Below are 23498 nucleotides of genomic sequence, written 5' to 3'. Positions count from 1 at the left end.
GCTGATTAACGAGATACCCGAGACTGTACAATAATCGGGCTGGTTTGCGGCCTGTCTGCATCCAGGTCAGGCCTCTTCCATGGTGCGGGCCAGCCTGGTCGTGACAGTATTTAGACAGCCCCCCTGTGTGACGAGGTCAGGACTGACGGGCCTCATACACCGCCGTCTCTTTCCCCTCTAACCAAGCCCCCCTATCCCATCAGTCACTCCAGCCAGTCTGTGTGTATGGACGCCTCCACTCCTACATATGGTATATATTTCAGTGCTTATTATCCTCTGGGTGATGGAAAGGTATTTAGGCTGAGGGGGGGAAACAGTGTTGGGGGGGGGGGGAGAGGGGGGGGGGGGGGGAGGGGACGAAAAGGTCCAGCCTCTAACCGACGGGGGCGTCGCAGGACTTATTATGCCCCGGCGGGTTGTTGTCACTCCCCACCCGAGGAGGAGAGGACGGAGGGTGGAGGACAGAGGGCTGGGCGACAACAAAGAGAAAGCCCAGTTCAAAGTTAGCATTCAGCGTCGGAGGAGCGGCGTTCCTCCTTCCTTCCCCGTCCTGAGCTGTTTTTAATGCACTCCGCCCCGCGCCGCCGAGCCTGGCCCCCTGCATTGTCACGCCTTTTGTCCCCCAACGGCAGACCAGGCTGGAAGCAGTTCTCCCGCCATTCCCTCCTCCTCCTTTACGTTTTTTTTTTCTTCTCCTCCCCCTCCCGCCCCCCCCCTGCTTTGGCTACTACCAATATCGTAGCCTGTCTGGCCCCTGGGGGGAGGGGGAGGAGGTGGTGGTGGTGGGGGGAAGGGGGGGGGGGTCCTGAGAAGTTTGGGATGTGGGGAGGTACCACTGGGGGTGAAAAGGGGGCTTAGCTTGGTTATCTGTGAACAATAGTGCATGTCCATCAAAGCTAGTGTAACCCCGTACTGCTCTCTGCAGGCTTACAGGCCTGCATTTATCAGATGGGAAGTGGTGGTATTTTCAGTGTCCCATGCGCACGGTACACTAGATAGGAGCTCCGCAGCCCTGCTCTGCACACGCTCAAACATAAACTTGACTCTCACGCAATATATACTCTTTGGTATATTGAGTTGAGTGAGTTTTCCTGTATTAGCTATGTTAATGTGTTAATGTTAAGCCACAAAATGGCTTAATTACAGCAAGTTATGAATAAATGTGTGCATCCTACTGCTGCCTAATTGCAAGAACTAATAACCAGAATACTATTGGCATTTTAGTAAATTTTATTTTTATGCCAAAAGCTAGGGTTCCTGAAGTGAAACATAATTTGGTATGCAGAAAGGAATATAATTCCATTCTGGGCACAAGACTACTTTGGATCATTACACTTTGGTTCAAGGTTAAGAATAAAGCTCTGTGCCCAAAATATTCTCTCTCTCTCTCTCTCTCTCTCTCTCTCTCCTCTCTCTCTCTCTCTCTCTCTCTCTCTCTCTCTCTCTCTCTCTCTCTCTCTCTCTCTCTCTCTCTCTCTCTCTCTCTCTCTCTCTCTCTCTCTCTCTCTCTCTCTCTCTCTCTCTCTCTCTCTCTCTCTCTCTCTCTCTCTCTCTCTCTCTCTCTCTCTCTTCAGTATGTTCCTTCCAGTTATGTCATTAACATATCAGAGGGCCATGGAGTTGCTTCTTGTTTTCTCTAACTCAGCCATATGGTGTGTGAATATGCAGAGCCACTTGGACCGTGAAGTACTGCAGTTTTGTTCTTTGCACTCAAGTCACAGAACAGCCTGAAAACTGATTAGCCAAACTAACATTTCGGCGAAGCACCTGGCCAATGCGATATTCCGACTGTTGTGGCAGTGACTCAGGGCCAGGGTCACCAGGGTCACCAGAAGAATGACTCCCAAACTGACAGACGCCAATGTTTTGGCTGTAGGAGTTGGAATACCTAGATCACCATTATTTTACTTTTATTTTGAAAGGGAGGGGTTTGGATCGAAAGGGAAACAAACGCCTTATGGATCGCTGCTGTGAGATCTGGGTCCAATAATGGTTGAGGACATTTTAGTTTTAATGGAGCACTACTTATGGGCCTTCCCAGGCAGTATAATGTGAGCTATTTTCTCTTAGATTTGACAAGAAAACTGCTGCTGAATGTGTTATTCATTAACAAACACATGCTTGTCTCTCTTTTTCCTTCCTTCCCTCCCAGCATCCCCACACCCGAACCTCGTTGGGAAGCCCTGCTTAAAGTTAAAAGTCTACGTCAAGCCCACAAGTAAGTACTTCTTCTACAGTCTTAAGGGAATGTTGAATAAAATTGCTTACAGCGTCTGTTTCCCCCCCTGGATAACAGTTTTGCCATGTTAGGAGTTGGTAAAGAAAGCAAGGGGTGACATGTCGATACAGCGTGCGCTTTTCTGTGGAACGCACTTGTATCGTTTACCGGTGTGAGGAGGACCAAGCGCATTTCAAATGCTGCCCTCCAAGCACTGCGTGCGCGGGGGATACCCCTTGTCAACGCTACCCAAACTACCGCTGCTCCTTTTGCGCGGGCACCGTAAATCTCCATTCATCTTGGACCCCGTGTAACCTGCGAAAGGTAAACGAACGGCAGGAACACCTGCAGGGTCAGGAGACTAAGCTACTGAGCCTAGCTACTAGCCTTCTGCCTTGTGATTCATAATGGTATGCCTCCGCTCTATCTCTGACTAAACTCCCAGTGCTTCCTCCGGCCCCCCCCACCCCTCCCCCTTCAGATCTGTGGCATTTAGAGTTTAACTGATAGCGCCCATAGAACGACACACACACACACACACACACACTTGACACTGTAAGGTAAACACACCTGCCCCCAGGGCACAGTCTGGTGGAAGTGATTCATCTGCCACCGGCCAGATAACAATTCAACCTCTGACCTCCAAACGGTCATCATCCCCCCAGCCCGGATGGTCTCGCTAACCCACAGGGCTGAAGGCTCTTTACACGTGTTGCAGAGATGGCGTGTTGCAGAGATGGCGTGTTGCAGAGATGGCAAGCACTAGGGGGTCAGAGATGGCAAGCACTAGGGGGTCAGATGGCTGAGGGGTTAGGGAATCGGGCTATTAATCATAAGGTTGCTGGTTCGATTCCCGGCCGTGCTAAATTATGTTGTGTCCTTGGGCAAGGCACTTCACCCTACTTGCCTCGGGGGGAATGTCCCTGTACTTACTGTAAGTCACTCTGGATAAGAGCGTCTGCTAAATGACTAAATGTAAATATAAATGACTAAATGGAGAAGGTATCGGTTGTAAACTTGGGAGTTTGTATGTGGCTTGCTCTCAAGTCGAGCTTTGGGTTATTGTTGATATGAGCCACAGTTCCTTTGTGTCAGTTGGATTGTGTATCTTCTTAAGTTGCGGCCTTAGAGACGGTGTACAGACCCAACAGGTTTACATGGCAAAGCTGCACAGATGGCAAGGAAGGATTAAAAACATGTTAGAGCTATATGTAAGCTTACTGTAGGTGTGATATTATCAAGTTGAAACAGGGGTGCGTTTTAATCTAGTTGTCAGTGTGTACCCAGGATTTTCAAAGGCATTCGGCCCCAACAACATTGTCAAAATTAAGAGTCATCATGCTGCAGATGTGTTTTCCGTACTGGACCACAGAAGGCATTCATTCGTTTCGAGCTATTTGTACAAAGCCTTTGGAGAAAAGGAAGGTATTAAACTCCCTTCACAGTTCAGACTACTGTGTCAATATTTGGAACAGTGTCATTTGCAGAGTAATATCCTTGGGCTTAAGTTTGGTGGTTGTAATTTCCAGTATAACCTTACCTCTCGCGTCAATCCATTATCTCTGTGTAATTGTGAACAAATGTGTTTAAGATGATCAATCACAGGGCTGTTAAAACAATTATGTCAATTGTAAGTCTGACTAGTATTTTTATTACAGAGTATTATAATTAACAGTTTCCTTCGCTGCTCAGTCCAATTTGTCCAACCTCGTTTTATGTTCTTCTGCCAGACATTTTGTACAGCCAAGGTCTTGTGTTGGACACAGTTCGGTGTCATACAGTAAAAGCATGTCATTCTATGAAAATAAAAGCTCAATGAAGACACAATAGGGAGATTGATAAACGTACATTATCTGTATATTGGTATAGGTGCTTTGTTATTTTCAATATATAGACTGGTCTTTAACAATGGCTAGAGCCTGTTAATAACAATGGCATGCAATCACAAACATATATTCTTCAATGCAATCCAGATAGTTTCACCTGAAGACATTTCATAGAACAACTAAGGATTTCTTGCACAATGTCAGGCTTTTTTTATTTTAAACAAAAACCTTGTCTGCGCAAATAATATATTTCTGTGACTGTTTGAATAGCTGGGGGAAAGCGGTTATTGGATTGTGTGGTTTATTCAGGATTTATAGGAGTATTTCAGTGTGGATTAGGTTGGAAGTCTGAATTTAATTTCCATAGGCAGTGACTATCCTGTGTGGGTTTGGTGACTGGGAAATATAAATATATATATATGTGCATATTTACTATAACAGAATGGTTTAGAATAACCCGTCTTCCATACCCTTTCTGATTCAAGCAACCTGGTCTTATTACTCTGTCCAAACCATTACCATAATTTCCCTCGCTACACTACGGTATGTAGCGCTGGGTAGAAGCCTGTATTTTCATAAGGAGCTGTATTAAAAAAAATGTTTATTTTGAAGTGTTTGGGTTAAGTTTCTTACATACCTAGGTAGGTAAAAAATGTATAAAAAAAAAAAAATGGACCAGTTCGAAGAGCCAAAAGTCCAGGTGCTCGACGGAGAAAGCGGAGGTGTCATAAACGGTGTTCAAGTGCATAGTTTAGGCCCTGCCTCACGCCTCCCCGCCACTCTGCCTCACGTCGTCAGGCAAGACTCTCGCTGAGAGCTGTAACTGACATTGAGCGGCCGTCGCTCTGCCCTTGTCACCGCGGAGATGACAGTCAGACTGATGGGTGTAAACAACGTTGCCGTCGCAGACTGGCGGTGGACCTTATCTGGGTCACAGAGATGAAAATAACAAAAAAGGCCCCAATATACAGTAGTGCTTTCCGCTACATTTAGTATGAATGAAACTGCATAGATTTCTGTATATGATTGCTTGTCATCTCAAGTGTAACCTCTCTTTATTTTTCCCATCTCTTCTCTTTCCCATCTTCCTTGTCACCCTCTGTGGCTTGTCCCCCCTTTCTCACCTCCCTCTGTTTCTCCATGTATATTTTTATTTTTTTATTTCTCTCTCCCTCTCCCTTGCCTTTTCACTTCTCCCTCTCCCCCTCTTTGCCTCTCCCTTCCACCCCCCCTCTCTCTGCCTGGATTTCTATTCATCGTTTTTTTATTATTATTTCTCCCTCCCTCTCACTTGCTCTCCCTCCCTCCCTCCCTCCCTCCCTCCCTCCCTCCCTCCCTCCCTCCCTCCCTCCCTCCCTCCCTCCCTCCCTCCCTCCCTCCCTCCCTCCCTCCCTCCCTCCCACCTCTCTATCTCTCTCAGATGACTCAGTGTACGAGTCTCCGGAGCCCTTCCTAACAGATGACAGCGCTGGTGGTGGCTGCAGCGTGGCCGTGCCCCGCCTGGCCCTCCTGCTGGCCGTGCTGCTGACTCTTCTCCTGGCCTCCTCATAGCAGCATGGGCCCTGGACGCCCACCCCCCACCCCCCCAAAACGCAGCCCCCCCACCGCCTCCCTCCGTCCCTGCTTAAACCGCCCCCCCCCCCCCCCACCCTGCGCCTAGTCTGCAGCCTCTTCCCTCTCTGGAAAGGGGACCCACCAACCCTCCACTCCCACCGTGAGTCACCCCTGGACTGATCACCCCCAACTCTACAAGCAGGCACCATCTGGACAGCCCCCCCCTCCCTCCTGCTAGAACCCCTGCTTCAAGATCGCCAACCCTTGACCTCTCGGTCCACGGTTCATATCCAGAGAGGGAGGAGTTACCAAGGACCAGAGGAGCCTCTGTAAAGACGTTATAAAAACAGCCTTGAGCAGGAAGTGGGCATTGTAAACAGAATTTCCGTGTTCACTGACCCCTGATCCATGCCGCTTATGCCGTCGGCAATGCCTCGCGAGTCGTCTCAACTCCTCCATCCACAGACTGTCTCTCTTCAGTGTCTTTGTGCTTTGATTATGCCAGAATATTCTCCATCTGTACATGTTCATTATGTTGCCCAGTGTACAATAGTCATAGTATCTTTATTTGTCATGTCTAGTTACCTCCTCTCTTTCTTTCCCTCTCTCCTTCAACACCCTCTCCCTCTCTCTCTTTCTCTGTCGTTCTGTGAGTCTCTGCCCAGTTCAACATCCTGATCATTTCTTTGAGTAGCAATCTAGAGTAGGATAGGACCTTTTTTCTGTAAATCTGCCAAAGACACTTGTTTAACTTTTATACTGGGGAGGGGGGAGGAGGGAGTGGGCCTGAGTCATGACTCTTGAAGACTCTTGAAACAGGCCGTCCAGCTTAACCTAGACTGAGGCTTTAGTCGGCTTCTTTACAGAGAGGGCAGTTGTAGATTTTTAAGAACAAATTTTTCTTTTTTTGTCATACAAAAAAAAAAAAAAGAATGTTACATACAAAACAAAACAAACCAATCAAAAATGGCCTTTTTTCCACTGGTGCTGAATTCAATTATTGAGTCTTTGTGTCGAAAGCTGCAGTGCTGAGTCTAAGGGGGACATCATGTGGTGAATTGTGTTTTTGTGAAATTCAGGTCTTGCGTTCAAATTCCCCCCTCCCCTCACACCCTTATTTCTCTCCGTCTCCCTCTCATTGGTATGAATGTGAGGTTCTCCTCGCGAGAGGGGGCATACTGTAGTTTGTGACCGCTGCGTCCCGTCGCCGCGACGACGGTGCCGTCACCCTGACCCCGGCGGGTCAGTCCAGGAAAGGAGGGCCGAGCATTTTCGAGGGGAAATGGACATTGAGAATTCCCATCATGCACTGTGCCAGATCTAGGGACTCGGGCCTCGCCCACACTCTGTAGTCGGAAGGATCCTCAGAACCACTCCAGTAGGAGTTTGAGAACTCTGTAGCACTTCTACTTATGAGATGGACTCTTAAGGAAAACCAGGGACATGTGACGTGTGAGAAACTCGCGTGAGCGTTCCTGCCTGCAGTCCAAGATGTGACCCAAGTGTCACAGAGAGCTCGCTGGAAAGATCAGAAGGAACACAAACATAAACCATGAGACCTAACATGAATACAACTTTTATATTTTACTTTATTCCATGTTATTTTTTACTTTCCTTTAAAAAAAAAAAAGCAGAACAAATTATTCATATGTGATATGAAATTATAACGTAGACCCTTGAATTACTAGAGAGAGGATGGTACCAGTCTCTACTGTCAAACAAGTCTAGAGAAGTCAGCCGTTTGCTATTGTTGTTGTTGTTTTCCTGCTTGTATCACAATGCATTCTGGTACTTGTAGTCCTGTATTTTTTTTTAAGGTGAAGAACATGGTGTGGTTATCCAATCATTTCCTTTTTAGTTGGTTTTAATGTGGATGAAAATATGTTTTGATTTCATACTGTATGAAATGTACCTGTTTTGGCAAAGACAAGCTATGGAGGTTAAATGGAAAAAAACTCAAATAAAGCTTTTTGTCTATAGTGGAAATAGCTCTGGCTTAAAGTGTGAGATGTCTGCGCTGTAGGCTGAACCACCAAGTGAATACATTATCATTATCGAGCTGTGATAACTGCTGTTTCAATCTACGACAAACTCTTGGCCATTGTTTACAGTGTGTTTGATTAAAGTGAGTTGCAGTCTAATGTTGATACAGTACGCCGTTTTGTAGTAAAGAAAAAGAAAAAAAGGTCACCATAATTCTTTGAGAAAATCTCCTGCTTTTGAATATTTTCTTAATGGATGCTTGTTACAAACATTGCAACATTTGCCAGAGAGCCCAGCGGTTTTAATCACTCCTAATTGAAGGATTCGACTTTCAAGATTAATGATGGAATTCCCACTTAGTACTTTTCTGTGATGCATGACAATTACGTTTTTGCCCAGGAAAAAAAACGTTTCCAATCAAAGAATTGACTCTTGTCATGTACCAAATTACCTCTGGTAAGTGTTCAGAGGCAAGATAATTTAAGAAATGTTTCGGTGTTTGATAATTTCACAACAAATAAAGCTTCCCCTAAAAGTAGCATTTGTTTGATTTTGACGGAGTTTGATTTTGACTTCTAAACCACTAGCTTCTCCTCTTCCTGTCGCTCTTCTCTGACCGACTTTCATCCTGCTGTGATATTAATTCATGAGTGACTGAACGAGGCAATTTAATTCAAGCAAATCATAAACATAACGACCACATTGTAGATATGTTCTTTCTCTGACCCTTCGTCGACTCGTTTCTTTCAAAGGAGATGGAGAAGAGTAAAACAGGGGTGGGAAAATTGTACGGCGTTCAGGAAATGAGGTTTGATAGCAGTGAATGCAGCAGGTACCTCATAGCGAGCCATCAACTGGTAACCCGGGGAGACCGACAAAGGGCCGATGGGGTAATTGAGGGTGTATTGAGACGGTCCCCCCCGCCCCCCAGTTACAATTGACGTTTTTCCCTTCCCACATCTCTTTTGTAGAAATCATGAGGGCTCTTGGCCCTTATTTGTATTCAGAAGAAGCCCTGTACCGCAGTTCTATGGCCATCTGCAACAGCACTGTATGTCATTTTACTTTGTACTTTCAGCAACCCTCTGGGCTTATGTATACAGTACACTGACTAGCTGGAGTGGTGACTTATGCAGTGCACCTGTGGAGTTCAAAAGGTTATGGTAAGGGATAATGCCCGACGAGGTGTCCGTTATCACCCGATAATGGACACCCCTGCAGCCAATCAGAATCGAGTATTCACCCAGACCATGGTATAAGCAGAAGTTGTTGACCATTAAAAGGTGGTGAAACTTTTATATACCGTTTCCAAAAAACGAGGATCTCTTAGTTGTGGAAAATAACCATTTCTATCTTTTTTTTGTCATCCCTTTTGAACAGGATGGAATAGTCAGAACTGAAGGTTTTCCTGTATCGGATGGTAAACAAGCAGCACCAACTACATCAACAATATAAACAAAACAGTAAACATAGTTGGTGGATGTGAACTGTACACAGGAAGGCCTACAGTCACAGACTCATAGCAGAAACCTGAAAGGGCCAACTCAACTGTTTCCAGCTGGGTCCTTTGTATGTCGTCAATTAAAAGATTTCCTTTCATCCTTCCATGCATCTCTGGCACAGGTACCCTGGTAATGACCATCGATGCCATTGTTATTAGTTCTGTTAATGGGAGCATAGACCGTTAGATGAATATAAATTCCATGTGAATAAACAACTAATGCAAAAGATACAACCGCCCTCATGGCCAATTATCGGATGAAGTACCTTTGCCACTCTATAACAGCGGGACTTTAAAAGTTCCCTTGGGGAACCGGTAATAGAAAAAAAGAAAAAAAAAACTGAGACTGATTAGTAATCCGTGGCTCTCTGCCTGTATCATTCCTCATCTCTGTTCCCTGTTTGCCAGCGTGGACCGAGTGTCTCTTGTGCATCGTCGTCTTTTAAACAGGGGAGCGTGTGAGATACCACAAAGCTCCTCTTGACCTTTTCACAATCAAACAGGCAGCAGCTGGGGCCCTGCGAGGCCCCCAGCGAGAAGGGGCTTCAGCACTGCCGGCTCTTCGAGACACGGCACCGCGGGCGTCGCCTAAAGAGATAGAGAGCGACTGGTAGCCTGGCTCACTCAGGGCGAGTCGTGACTGGCAATCTGTAGCCCCGTTCACTCCGCCAGAGTGCTTCTCCTTAAGGTGCCAGTGATCGGTTATACCACCACACACATGGGTGGATAGAGGAAAATTCAGACTCCAGAGTGTTTGGCAAAAGAGACCAAAAAAAAATGTGTGACCTGCATTTAGTCAATCTAGGTAGATAGTTTAAGCGTTTTGTTTTTCATCCAGTGGCTGTTTTGATAAGATGGCAGGTAAACTCTCATCAGAACAGTCTAACCTCAAATGCATGGTCATTGCAATGCTGATAGCTTCAGCCATGGAGTCCTGATGAACAACACTAAGACTAAAAGATTTTTCGTTTTTTTCACCCTCGGCTTTGAACAAGCCCTCCGCATGCATGTTCCTGAAGCCAATGGCTCTCTACCTTTCTTCAACCCTAGGACACACACTCTCCAGATGTAAGCAGTTCCAATGCGTTCTGTTTGCCACGGTAATTCCCTCCGCTTAACACATATTTTAGCATAATTAACAAGAGCAAGACAATCTGCCGCTAATTGATCCTGCATTTCGGCCAGCTGATTCTCATTGGAGCCTTTTTTCCTGTGCTCTCCTTCTCTCCCTCTCTAACACAAGAGGGTGAAGGCCTGGATTTCTTTATTAATGAGCACCATCTGTGCTCAATGTGGGAGAGGGAAAGTTTGAGCGCAGGGAGAAGAGAGGAGCAAGAGAAAAGAGGAATGTTTCATGTGTAGGTGCAGCCAATGAGAAGCAATGGTCACACACATATACACACGCACACACACACACACACACAAAATCAAGATTGAGGGCCGTCATAAATGTCAGGATGTTTGAAAGTTTCAGGACAGAATACTGCTATGGGACGGGTATCATGATGCTTGTGCAAATAGTAAGTTACAACTTCCCCTCTTGTGCTTGGAGAAACACTGAACATTCCCATGTCTTGACTGTCTCTCTTCTCTCCATTCCCTCATTTATTTCGGTATCTTTTTATGCAAACTGAACCAGTTCATAAGTGCAAGCAGATGTTTCATCTCCATTCAATGAATGAGGGTGCTTCAGGCACGGAAATTTGATCCTTGGCACTGGATGTGAGCTGTGCAAAACAGGTTTTCTTTTTTCCATGTATGAATCCAAAATGTTACGAAAAGGCAACAGGACCGTCTTCTATATGCAATGTGCGTTACAGAACTGGATGTCCAGTGAACGGTTCTCACATAAGTCTGTCAAAAAAAAAAAAAAGATTTGATGACTTCCAACGACAGAATTCCTGATACTTCTGAAAGGTAGCAGGAATAGCCACGAGTCCAATACACTGGGAAGCAGCAACCCCAAACTGTCAGAATAACTGATTGTAAGCCAAACCTCCTGTACAGATTCCCATTTCCTAAATAGGCAGTCTTGCACATGGAAAACAAATCAACTGAGATCTGAACACACTTAAGTCAACGCTCGGGAGAATAGTAATATTATCACTGTTAATTCAACAGGAAGAGTTTCTTACTGTGTGGGAGACACATTTAGGGTGGGTCGTGCCTTAGGTTAGAGAGAGGCATGATCATGAATCACAGGTGCAAAAGGGGAAATAAACAACAACGTTTAAATCCTATTTAATTTCTTTGGGCTCTTCCCCATCTCCGAAATCCCTAAATGATACGTAATCTGTCCCTGATATCGTTATCCAGTCTCTGTACAGTTACATTCACAGATCTCTGCCACCTGTTACTTAACGTGACTCTGCTTTTTATAATCCAGTCATCTCAACTGTAAGGAAAAATCACAGGTATTGGTCGTTCTTTGCATTCAGTCGCCAGCAGGCCGTGGAAACATTGTGAGAGGTTTAAAGTCTGTTTTGGATTGAATTGCCCTGTTTGCATTTTTTTATATATCAATACAGTATAGGTCTATTATTTAGAAAAGAGAGAGAATGAGTTGATTTATGTTTTCATTTGGTGCACAGAAACAGCATTTAGGGACTTAAATCTGTGGGAATTGGAGAGCAACAGTTTGCATAAAGCAGTCTGCTTTCCTACAAGCATCAGATTAGATTAAACAAGAGCTAACTGTGAAATGGATAAAACAGCCATGGGCAAACTAAATTCAGGATCAACAGTAACCATCAAATTGAATAGGAGAGCAGACCTCATTGAAGATGGTAAAAGCCGGGGAAAGTTTTCTTCATTTACATTTAAATAGATGTGCACGGTAGAGACGCTGGGAGAGTAAAATAAATATTTGCTTTTGTTGTCGATTTGATTAAAGTACCACTGTGTTACAGGAGTGAGATCCCGTCTTTGCATTCCAACAACTGAATTCCAATGGCAGAACGCCATTAAAGCCAACCGTCGCTGTTTGCAGTTTCACTCATATCCATCACTAAAACACACCATCAATAAGTGATCTCACATTTCATTGGCAAATGTCAAAGTGTAGTATTCCCTAACTTGTCAGGTATGTCAAATTAATGACAGTGTGGTTGTGTGAGTGTTTATCTAGGCATGCGTCTAGAGCTGTAGTCTAAATAGCGACAAAAACATTGTTATTCACTTTTCACAAATTTTACTTCATGAGTTCATTTGTTATCTTGTAGAACCATCGTATTTTTAGCGATTGGTTAGAGGAAGGGAAAAAAGACTTGTCCTAAACACGAGTGTCTCATCAGACACACATTTTAAGACCTTCAACTAAATAATTTTCATTGGATTTTCTCAACGTTTAAAAAAAATTACACGCTGACTGATTGTAATCAAACAATGCCACCAGAATTACATGTACAGTATACAAATATGTGTGCTCTGCATTCTGGATACAATAAGGAGCTTAACAGAATAGTTATTTTTGATATCTGTGTATCAATATCAAAAGGTTAAAACCAGCTGTGAACAATTATGTGCCATTTAACATTATGGCTCATTGCGTTTTATTGCTGTTCAGTACTTACAGCAAGCAATTAGGGCCAATCTTGGTCTAGGCTTTTTGCTTTAGTACAACTTCAGATTGACTTGAAGGTAAAACCTTCATTGTTAAGCTCATGTAGACCCTGTGTGAATTCAGCAATTGTTTAAAAATTATACGTTTGAGTCTGACACATGTCTATGATGCTGTTGAGAACAATGATTGACTTATAATGATGAATTGTAATTGCCAGTATGGCGCCCGCCATACCAGAAAGAATGGCCCTCATTCTTACAATAGGGTTAGGTTTAGGATTAGCAATGACAAGTGTTTGAGGTCCTTTGCATTCAATGCGTGTAAGTTATTCCCTTTTTCTCTCAATAAAAAGGAGAACAATGTAAGTAAACACTGACACAATAGATGTCCTCTCCACATCTGTACCGCACTCTGGTTTCTCCAATTCTCCACATAGCTACCCTAGATAAAAAAAAAAAGAAGAATTCAGGCCAAAGAGTTTTATTAGAAAAGGTTCTGTCCAACTATTCATCCTGCGGCCTCCATATCCCACCATCCCCTTTCTCTTTCCTGGTCGTGGCTCACATTATCAATGTTGACTTTAGGGTTTCAGGGGATTGAAGTACACAAGAGGCTTGCAGGTCATTGAGTGGTCATGGTAGGGATACTCCATGGCAACTTAGCCCCCCCCCCTCCCCCCCCTGCTCTCTGAGGGCAACAGGAAGTCTCCCTCCGGGACTGACTGCTTCTTTCCCACTCGTTAAACCATTTTGCCCTTTCAATGAAGTCAGAGAGACTTGAGGCTGAGTGAAAAATGGAAAGACCTCTTGAACCCAGGGCCCTCGTTGCACAGTGCACACTAACATACTCTGTCACAGGCGCACAGACACAACAGACGCGGCGTCTTAGGAAGGCAATGTTTGGGTTTGTGGAGAAAGACAGACTCTGTCAGTTAGGTAACTTAGACCGCTAATGGACATATGGTGTGTGTTCAGACGCTGTAAATGGTCGCAAATTGCTAATGTTTAACGATGATGTATTAATGTTCACTCGACACTCCCCAACATCTGAGTCCATGTTTCGGCTGAACCGAGCAATGTTTCTAGAGGATGGTGCACACATACATTGCAAAAAAACTGTCGTCCATTAGTAATCTCGATGCAATTGTCCCTCGTTAAAATCCACTTTCGATAATTATAGTCACTTTGGTGTTTTTTTTAAGGGGTTGTTATGAGAACTAAGTTGTTCAACAGAGATTGTGATCTTTCACAAACCGGCTAGAGATGCTTTACAAACAGCAGGGATGTAGGCAAGGGTATTTGTTATACCAATAATTCATTTAGTGGCTCAGCACGCAACCTGGTACACAATGACCGGTCCCCCCCCCCCCCCCATAGTCCTGCACTTTTCCCTCTGAAACAAACTACGTAGATGAGGGGGAAATGGAATTAATAATTCATAGGCGACTGGAGAGAGGCTGTTTTTTTGAATCAAGTGTTTTGAAATTTGTCTCCTGTAATCCAAAGTACCCGGTGATTGAGTGTTTGAAGTGGGGGCGAGAAGGCAGAAATGAAGGGAGATTGGCCTTGGGGGTGGGCAGGGGGGGGGGGGGGGGGGGGTGTTGTGTGGAAATGGCATGTGCGCTTTACATGACGATGACTGTTTGTTCCTTTCCCATCTTATTCGCTAACTCCCAAAGACCCCTGTATGAATCTCCAATCACCTTGGGAGGGCAAAGGAAAGGGAGGGCTGGGAATCTTGGGTAAATTAGCATTCTGACCTCAGCCAGAGGGAAATATCTTGTCATTACACACACACACACACAAACAAATGCACAATCAACTATACGTACTCTTTTATATTCTGTACATAAACAAACTCCTCAAACCCTCCAGACAAAAAAAACAAATCACAGCTGAAGTTCTCTCGGTGCACCATGGCTGAAGGAAGTTTTGAGAGCTCCTCCTCTCGTTCTCCCCTCAGCAACACACGCCGATGAAGCAACTCGGCCAGACCTGAGATCCTGCCGTGGGATGATAGCTAACCTTCGTGAAAGATCACTGATACAGGCCGAGATTGGGCCAGGGTGCCCAGGAGAGAGGGCAACGCCTGACCGCGAGGCTCGATGTCAAGTGGCTGCGGTGAGGGACACGAGGAAGGGGGTCTTGGAAGAACGGCATCAACATTTGACGTTTGATTCGTCCAGCAGACGCTTTTTATCCGAAGCTATGTACAAACAGTGCATGTAGAAAGTGCAGTGATTAAGCGTCAGAGGGGGTCAGATGGTGATCATACGGAGAACAGATGAGGACGTGCTTTGGATGGACTGCTTGGACGGACTGCTACGATAGTCAGTGTCAACATCAGGTCTCTCAGATGATCCGCCAACAACAAAGTCACATATCAATACGTTACGTTCATGGAATTCTCTCTTGGCCGATTTTAATCTGTGACGATACAGTTTCGGTAGACACCACAAATCAAAGTTCCTCTGAAAAAGTTCTTTTTCATCTTGCTAACGATCCTTGTTGTCATTGTTTCCAGGCCAGGTGGCTTCCAGCCTGTTCCTTCTCTGCTTTAAATAGTTTACCTTTGCCCTTGGTGTCCAGGGCCAACCACCACAGGTTAATAGAGGAAGGGTTGTTGCATGGCGTGTACACGGCACAGGGGTGAGCAGGGGCACACTGCTTGGAATAAGCCTGGGGGGAGGATAGAGGTTGATCCAGACCTGTGGTCCTTGCCGAGTTTTACCAGCCCAGGTGGGGGGGGGGGACCCCAGATAATGAGTCACAGATGTGTCAGGGGGGGAGAGGAGGAGGGGCGGGGGGGGGGGGGTGAGGAGCAAGGGGAACGATCTCTCCCAACCCAGGGCTAGCAGCGACTATAAAGGCGAGCCAATTAATCTTAAGACCTGTCTTCCCTCATTACCATTCCGTCCCTACAGAGATGGATGAAAAGGCCAATTACACTTTGAAGTTGTGATTAAACACTGACGGGGGAGTTTGCTGGGGTTGAAGGCGAGGGAGGTGGGGGAGAGGGGTCTCATGCTTTCGTTTAACTCCCCCCATCTCCCTTCAACCCCCCCCCCCCCCCCCCGACCCCTTTATTCAACCAGCAAAATAAGGTAAATAGTTGTAATTCTGGGGGTTAGGGCTGTAAGGAGAATGTGAGTGCAACAGGGGCTCAGTCTTTAAGCCAGTTTAGCCTGTTCACCTGTGCTTCCTATCTATGTTCAAGATGTTTTGATGTTTTTTAACGAGGGTCATTTGAAATCTGTGAGTTGCATTTTTCCACGTTGCCATGGTGTTGACTTCTAGTGATGGATATCTTCCACAGTAGCCCCACTTTAACTTGCCGAGAATGAATGTATTTCAAACGTACTGTACACTTATCGAAGAATGCTAAAGCTGTGAAAAAGTTCCAACCTGACAGCTTCCAAAATCCTCCAGTTTTGAAGAGTTCTTGCATCGATTGGTATTTTCTTCACCACAGGATTTGATCTGATGTACTGGAGAGGAACCTTGATAGACTTTGGAGGTCTACATGTTCTGGGCTGAACAAATTTCACTCAACTGAGCAGTGTGCTGAAGTTCACACAAAATAGAACTCACATACAGTACATACACACACAGTTGACCCTGTGTGTGCAAGGTTTGAGCATATTAATAAGAATGCCCTTTGGGCACGAATACATCTCTCCACGAAACTCGCAATATGATAGGTACATGGTACCATGTTGAGTATCTACTTGTCAGAGTAGTCTCGCAACCATCAACCTACACCCTACATTCCATACCTCAAAGACAAATCTCTCAGAAAAAGATTCCTTAAATATCAAATGAATATTGGGAAAGCTAAAACAATGCCACAATACCTTAAAAACGGGTGAATCTACACCCATTGATGCTGTGAAGAAGATAAACAGATGGATCAGAAACTCTGTGTGTCCTCCTGTCTAACTCAGATTCGGCCGACACTCTGAAGACAAGGTCGTTTCACCTTGACGTTTAACACTAAATATCCAATTTGTGTCGGCTGGCGAGTGCATCAGCAGGGTGTCATAATCCCGTCTAGCGGGGAGATAAATGGAGAGCAAGGGTGGCACCTCGCCGACAGTTCAGGGGGCGGGCGATGAAATAAAATTCAAATAGCGTTTTTTCTTTTGGAGATCTACCTCAGCTCGCCTCAAACAGTCAAGACGTGATTGAAGTCAAAAGGATGTTATGTGAGAGACTGAGTGAGAGAGAAGAAGAAGAAAAAAACGGCGTTCGTTGTCAATCACCTCTTAATTGTAGCAGTTGGGGGGAGAGAGTTTGGTGGAGGTTAGTACTTAGTCTCTCCAGTGCTTTCTGTGTGGGACTGGGGCTTGGGTAGCACGGGGAAGGGGGAGCCTATGCTAGAGATGCAGAGGGGCATGTTCGCTGTTCTGACATCTGACTCCAGGCTCTGTGTTTTAGGACCCTATTAGCTGCCCCTGACATGCCTGCACCCTGGAAACATGTCAGATCAGCACCAGGGAGGCACTGCTGCCATCAGCCCAGCAGACATGACGGGGGCAACAGAATGCCTGACTCACCAAATTTTGGCATCGAACACAGGTTGGTTAATTGCCTTTCGGATTGCCATGTTTTCCATTTTTCAAAAAACTGGAAGTTTGAGGAGAGAGAATGGAAATGCAAATAGTTTGGAAGACAGTGATATGAATACAGTCACTAAATAAGGATTGACTCTCAAATGAAGCCCATATTCCAAACGTCTTTGAAAACATCAGTCGAACGTAACAATTTACTAACAAAACAAAACATTAATTAACACGCGTTGCTTTAGGGTGGGCAAAGCACAATGTTTAAGCCATTGAAGTAGAATGCATTGGTTATCGCACATAGCAACACCGTCTGTTTTTCTGTTTCCAAGCAGAGTTTACATGCACTTAGCCTATGAAAGGAAAAAAAAGAGAGGCCTGCTTTTGTGGTTAATGCCCTGCCTACAGCAGGGAATTGACAGTAAAAAGTAAAAGTAAAAATATGCAGCTTTAGGACAGAAAGAGACAGACATGCCAGACAGACATGTTGGTCGGATGCCAGTTTGAACAGGCAGACACGAACAGATGCGACATATTCTGGGTACGTGGTGAGGGCCTGATGGGAAGGAGAGTGTGGGTGCCCTGTTCTTCCTCGCCCACACTGAGGGACACAGAGATGGTTTTGGCTGCTGTTCCGGAAAGAGACAGCACTGACAGGCTCGAGATTCTCCGCAGAAGTAGTTAGACGGCTTGAGATTCTCCACAGAAGTAGTTCGACGCACGCACTTACTCACACACACGCGCGCGCACGTACACACACGCATTGTATGCTGGGAGCAGCTGCTCCAGCCGTGGGTGTCACAGTAAGACTTGCGTGCATGTTGACACACACCAGACCTGCGTTTGTGGCTGTGCGAGGTCCTCCACCCTCGCTGTCCTACAGCTTAGCGGTTCAATCCTCGTCCCACAGCTGTGGAGACTCCGCAGACAGCCCGCATAAATCTTTCAGTGGTAACACGGAGCCAGCGGAATCTCGGAGAAAAAAGGAGTGTCGTACGAATGTGATCAAAGAAGTATGCAAATGTCACTGGAAACTGGAATATTTAAGACAGGATTAATATTTATACCGTGAGACCGTTTGTTGTTGTGGAATTTCGGTCTCACCTCTTCAGTGTTCAGGTCAGGTCCACAGGCATGGTCAGGTCATATATTAATAAGTTGGAGGCACACACGATTTGCACTTACCATTGACTATGTTGTGTTTGGATGTTAACGCATAACTAAAGCCTATATGTATATTAAAAATACATATAGGATGCCCCGGTATCTCATCAGATAAGTGCACGAGTCAAGTAGGTTGTAGCCTTCCCTCAGGTCCGAATCCTGCCTTGGACCTTTGCTGCATGTCTGCCTCTCTCGTTCTCTCGTTCTCCCTGCCTGTCCTGTCACCCTTCACCAAAATAAAAGTGTATGAAAGGCTTTGATATGAAGTGTACACGACTTCACTGGTCTGAGGTGAAGTGAGGAGTTTGAGACTGCAGTGGTGATGACCGAGTGAGGCGTGTTGAAAAAGTAATAAGATGTTTCACCAGCCTCTTTCGACAGCTTTGAAAAATCAACATTTCCTTTGGTGCTAACACGTTTACACCAGGCTGGAAGATGTCATGGCGTGTCTGTGCATAGCCAGCTTTCGGCCTGAATTGCTGTCGGTTGGTCGGGCAAGATACAATCTCGCACTGTGAAATTCACCTCTGAAAAGAGAACGAGGACTCTCGGGTGTACGTCACACCAGTCTGGGGCTGCAGATGAAGCCCTGACCTCCAGTCAGGATGTTTGAGCTACAGTGTCTTCGGGGACTTTCTTTGCTTTCTCTGGGTCCCCTCCGCTCAGGCCGCAAGGCCACACGCCACATTCCTCCAGCTCCCCAAATGCTCGCCACCCGTCACCACGGAAACCCCCGGAGAATCCAATGTCTGCTTTGGTCACTTCCCCCCCCCCCTTTTTTTCCCCTCCAACTGGCTTCTTTCTTTCACCGACGTCTGTTTTTGTTCCCCGTCTCTCTCTCCATTCTCTCTTGTACTTGTTTCAACGCTTATTTCTGTGTCCCACTCTTACCTCTCTTCTCTCCTTATACCTCTTCTCTTGCTTTTTCTTGCTTCCAGTCCTCTCCGGTGCTCTCTCTCGGTGCTCTCTCTCTCTCTCTCCAGACTTTTTAAGGTAGTATTTCTTTATTTTTATTAGTTCCCTGACTTGGGCAGTGCTTTGATCGCCCCACACGGTGTAAAGGGTTCCTTCCACGGCCAGGTGCTGAGTGAAGCCATTTCCTCTGGGCCTTAATGCCTGGCTCCCACATACCACACAAGTCTGCAATTGTTGGGGCTGAACGCAAACCCACCTTGGTGCTTTGGGGCCTTAAGCACACGCCAAGGCTGGGAAGATGGATGTGCGATCGGAACGTTTGGGGCGTCATGGCGGACGGGGATACGCACAGTTAGAGCGTTGAAGGAGATATTCTTTTTTTTTTTTTTTATTATGGAATAGAGACTTCTAGTCTGGGTGGAATTAAGTCTGTTCATGTTGTCAGGTTGGGATAATTGGGCTCTGTATCTGACAAGGCAAAAGAAAAGTGATGAGCTCGGCAATGGCTTTCAGATGAATTCATAAAAGGTTATGATTTTGGTCTGGACAGCTGCTGATTCTATAAATGGGTTTATGATATTTCCTTTGGCTTCAGCCCACTTCCGTGTATGTGTAAGTGAACTGTCCCATTGTGTGATGTGGTCAGATCCTACATCCACTCTTAAGTTGAGTTTCATTCGGTCTCCCTCCGTGTTTTGTACCTGGTGGCCTCACGTACAGTCGCACGTTACAACTTTAGGAACATTTGGGGATGTGCGCACATATTTCTGTATGAAAGTAAACTTTCTTAGTTGCAGTAATGTGAGGTTTAAGCTCACGGTTGCTTTTGCTAGACCCTCCTGTTTACTCTAGCTTCTGTGTGTGTGTGTGTGTGTGTGTTTATGTTTGTGTGTGCGTGCGTGCGTGCGTGTGTGTGTGTGAGTGAGTGCATGTGTGCGCTTCAGTTGCCTGTGGACTTCACGGAACAAATGCAGGTTTATCGCAACTGCTCCCTTCCAAACTTCCTGAAATCCTAACCCCACTTGCCCTGATCATTTCAATTAGTTCCAATGAGCCCATGAATTTCATTTTGTCTGTCCTTCACGACCTTGGATAATGCAGCAGTTCGGAAATCTGCTTAGTGTTCCGTGACACACGGAACCTTACCGGGGCACATTTGTAATTTAGAAATAAGCCCGGTGCTTTCATTATACGTCGGGAAAAGGTCTTTTGTTGTAAATTATTGAGTTAGTGCAGGAGCAGGAAGATGGAAGGCGGTGAAATGAATGCCTGCTCTGGTGCTGTAGGAGACGTCTCGCAGAGAGACCACCGCCTCCTCCCCGTCGTCCTCCTCCGCCATCGCAGAGCGCCCTGCCAGCCTGCTGGCCGCATTAGTGGCCTGGCGGAGGAGGACGACGGGGAGGAGAGACCCCGGTCTGTTTTTACTGCAGGCGGCACCACAGGGGGATTCCAACATTCCCTGTCTTTACTGGTCCACCACGGCTATGGTTACTGGAGGAGGAGGGGGGCTGGGGGGTGGGGGGGGGGGTGAGGGGGGGGGGGTCCTCTATAGATATTATCTTTTGATCTTGCTTTTTTCCTCATCCTCCTCCAGCTGCAGAAGTGTTTATATTCCAGGCTATGGAGCCCTATCCCACGGGCGTTGTAATAGCGCTGACTTACAAAGGGAGGGAGAAAGAGATTAAATGACCGAAAAGAAATAAAACGACAAGAAACAAGATGAAGGTAGAGATATGTGATCTTATGGAGGGAGCGAGGTGTTAAGTTGTCCTCTGGGCATGTATAATGAGTCAGACCTGCTTCTTGGTTGAGCGTTTATCAACTCGCCCAATCCCTGAAATGACTATTTTGGGAGTTTAACGAAAACAGAAAAGGAAGATAAAATTCTTAGTTTTCCCTTGTGAGAAAACGTTGACCATGCAAAATTAGTATATGTTTCCATATCTTTATAAATACTGAGTGTACAATTAGCTGACCTGGATTTAAACAAACATTTAAATACCTGAAATTCTTTTCGAAATACTAAAAGAGATCCGTTCCGTGCTGCAAGTATCACCAATACACACACACACACCCACACACATACACACTCTCTCTCTCTCTAAAACTTTCTCTCTCACACACACACACTCTTTCTCTCTAAACCTTCTCTCTCTCGCCACACACACACACATACACATACACACACACCCACACACACTGTATCTCTCTGAACCTTCTCTCTCTCCCACACACACACACCCACACACATACAATAAGAAAATGGTGTTTATCTCTATTTTTATTTAACAATCATTTTATGGAAATCCTAGCTAATGCATCATCTCATTTGCAAGCATTCCTCTGTGATTTTTCCATACAAAACTCGGCATGCTGCTGGCAAATTATCCTCCACCGTGGGTGCTCTCCAAATATGACTGGAGCAGGTTGTGCAAGTGAATAACGGATTGACTCACACTGGGAGACTATGAGATCCCCAGGCACAGGGAAGAAATCCTATTAAAACAGACAGGGGAATGTGTGAGTTCTCCATACTCTTTCTCTCTCTCTCTCTCTCTCTCTCTCTCTCTCTCTCTCTCTCTCTCTCTCTCTCTCCCCCCCTCTCCCTCTTTCTCTCTCTCTCCCCCTCTCCTTCTTTCTCTCTCTGCCCTCCTCCTCTTTTTGCATTTGTTTTGTCTTTGACTGGCAGCTGCCTAGACCTCTTGCTCAAAGTTGCTTCCTGCTGTCAATCAAGCATCCATCTTAGGTCTCCAACCTTTGTTTTCCAGTTTTCCTCTCTACGTTTATGAGCAATGGGCCAGTAAATAAAACTTTTAACTGTTTTACAGTTTTCAATGGATGTCTTTTGTGTTCAGGAACACACAGCCTTCACCGACCAGCAAAATCATCAGGGTCTGTTCTTCTCGACTCAGGAAATACAGGTCTTCATCTTCACAGACTTTTTAAACACCTGTAAAACAGATTTGGATGACTTATTGATACATTTATGAAGATTATTCTTTGGTCGGATCACTGTTTGGTCTCATCAGCTCCATTTTGAGATGACGAGATGTGTTTTCACTTTAAACTAAATCCTAATGATTTCGCCAAAGATAACGTCATCTTTCAACTCGTTTTTTTTTTTTTACTTTGACTGAAAGTCGGACAGATCATTTTAAGCGTGATTCTTTTATCACTCTCTATGATGAAGGTGCATTTGAAAACCATGATAAGAAGATGACTGCTCTTACTAATACCTCCTCTGGGCTGTACCCTGGCTCCCTTAAACTTTGTTAAACGCTCACAGGCAACCTTTTAGTTAGCCTTTTATTGATTCATGTTTCAGATATCAATTACCTTTTGAAATTTTCTAAGCATTAGCTGCTCAGATCTACGTTCTATTCCGACGGGTCTTAGCAGGGGGAAAGACCAACATGATCTGCCTCGAGTGAGAAATTCAACAGTGCGGTCTCTCTCTCTCTCTCTCTCTTCTCTCTCTCTCTCTCTCTCTCTCTCTCTCACTCTCTCTCTCTCTCTCTCTCTCTCTCTCTCTCTCTCTCTCTCTCTCTCTCTCTCTCTCTCTCTCTCTCTCTCTCTCTCTCTCTCTCTCTCTTTCCCTCTCACTCTTTCTCTCTGCCTTGAGAAACAGAACTGAAAGCGGAGACATTGTTGTGATGGGACCACTATGGGAGGCGCGCTGCAGCAGCGGGAGGGAGGGAGGGAGCAGGCTCAGTTGATGGCGCTTGGCGGAGCCGTGAAGGATTCCAAAGCGTTTCTGCCTTTTCCATATTGGCTCCAATGCTTACTTAGCATGCCCAAGAGAAGCCTAGCGCCAAGCCCAATCTAAATATTCATCCTCCCCACAGGAGCGTAGAAATGGAGACCCCTCGGTGCATGGGTAACTAGCTGTCGAGTGGTATGACGTCCCAGGGGCAGTGAAGGCCTCAAGACTGATCCCAGATCTCTGTATTTGGAGGCAAGACACCAGCATATGCAACCCATCAACCCCTCAACCCAGCCAGCTTAACAGGCCAATTCCTTGCCGATCAATCATGACTGATGACCTGTTTACAGGTAAAACCACTGAACCATGTTAGGATGTCTTGTTGGTTTCCAGACACTGTTTTGGGGCGTTTTACAAGACATGAACTGCCCATATACCATGTGTAATCTTAGTGTGTGATTTGGGACCTGTTTATTTTCCCCGGGACACAAAGGAAATAACTCATGCTATC

General features: G+C 45.6%; 1 protein-coding gene across 1 annotated transcript in view; it reads left to right on the top strand.

Moving 5' to 3' along the window:
• LOC136936057 (ephrin-A2-like) overlaps positions 1-5778 on the top strand; it is an 88902-nt gene extending 83124 nt beyond the window's left edge. Inside the window, exons 3-4 of the mRNA XM_067229789.1 lie at positions 2153-2218; positions 5465-5778. Of these exons, the coding sequence (XP_067085890.1) occupies positions 2153-2218; positions 5465-5595 (197 nt within the window). The 3' untranslated portion in view covers positions 5596-5778. The remainder of the gene's footprint in view (positions 1-2152; positions 2219-5464) is intronic.
• Positions 5779-23498: the final 17720 nt, after the last annotated feature.

The sequence above is a fragment of the Osmerus mordax genome, chromosome 26, assembly GCF_038355195.1.
Source record: "Osmerus mordax isolate fOsmMor3 chromosome 26, fOsmMor3.pri, whole genome shotgun sequence".
Classification (NCBI taxonomy): domain Eukaryota; kingdom Metazoa; phylum Chordata; class Actinopteri; order Osmeriformes; family Osmeridae; genus Osmerus; species Osmerus mordax.
The sequence above is the reverse complement of the archived record's forward strand: the minus strand, read 5'-3'. Positions and strand labels throughout refer to the sequence as shown.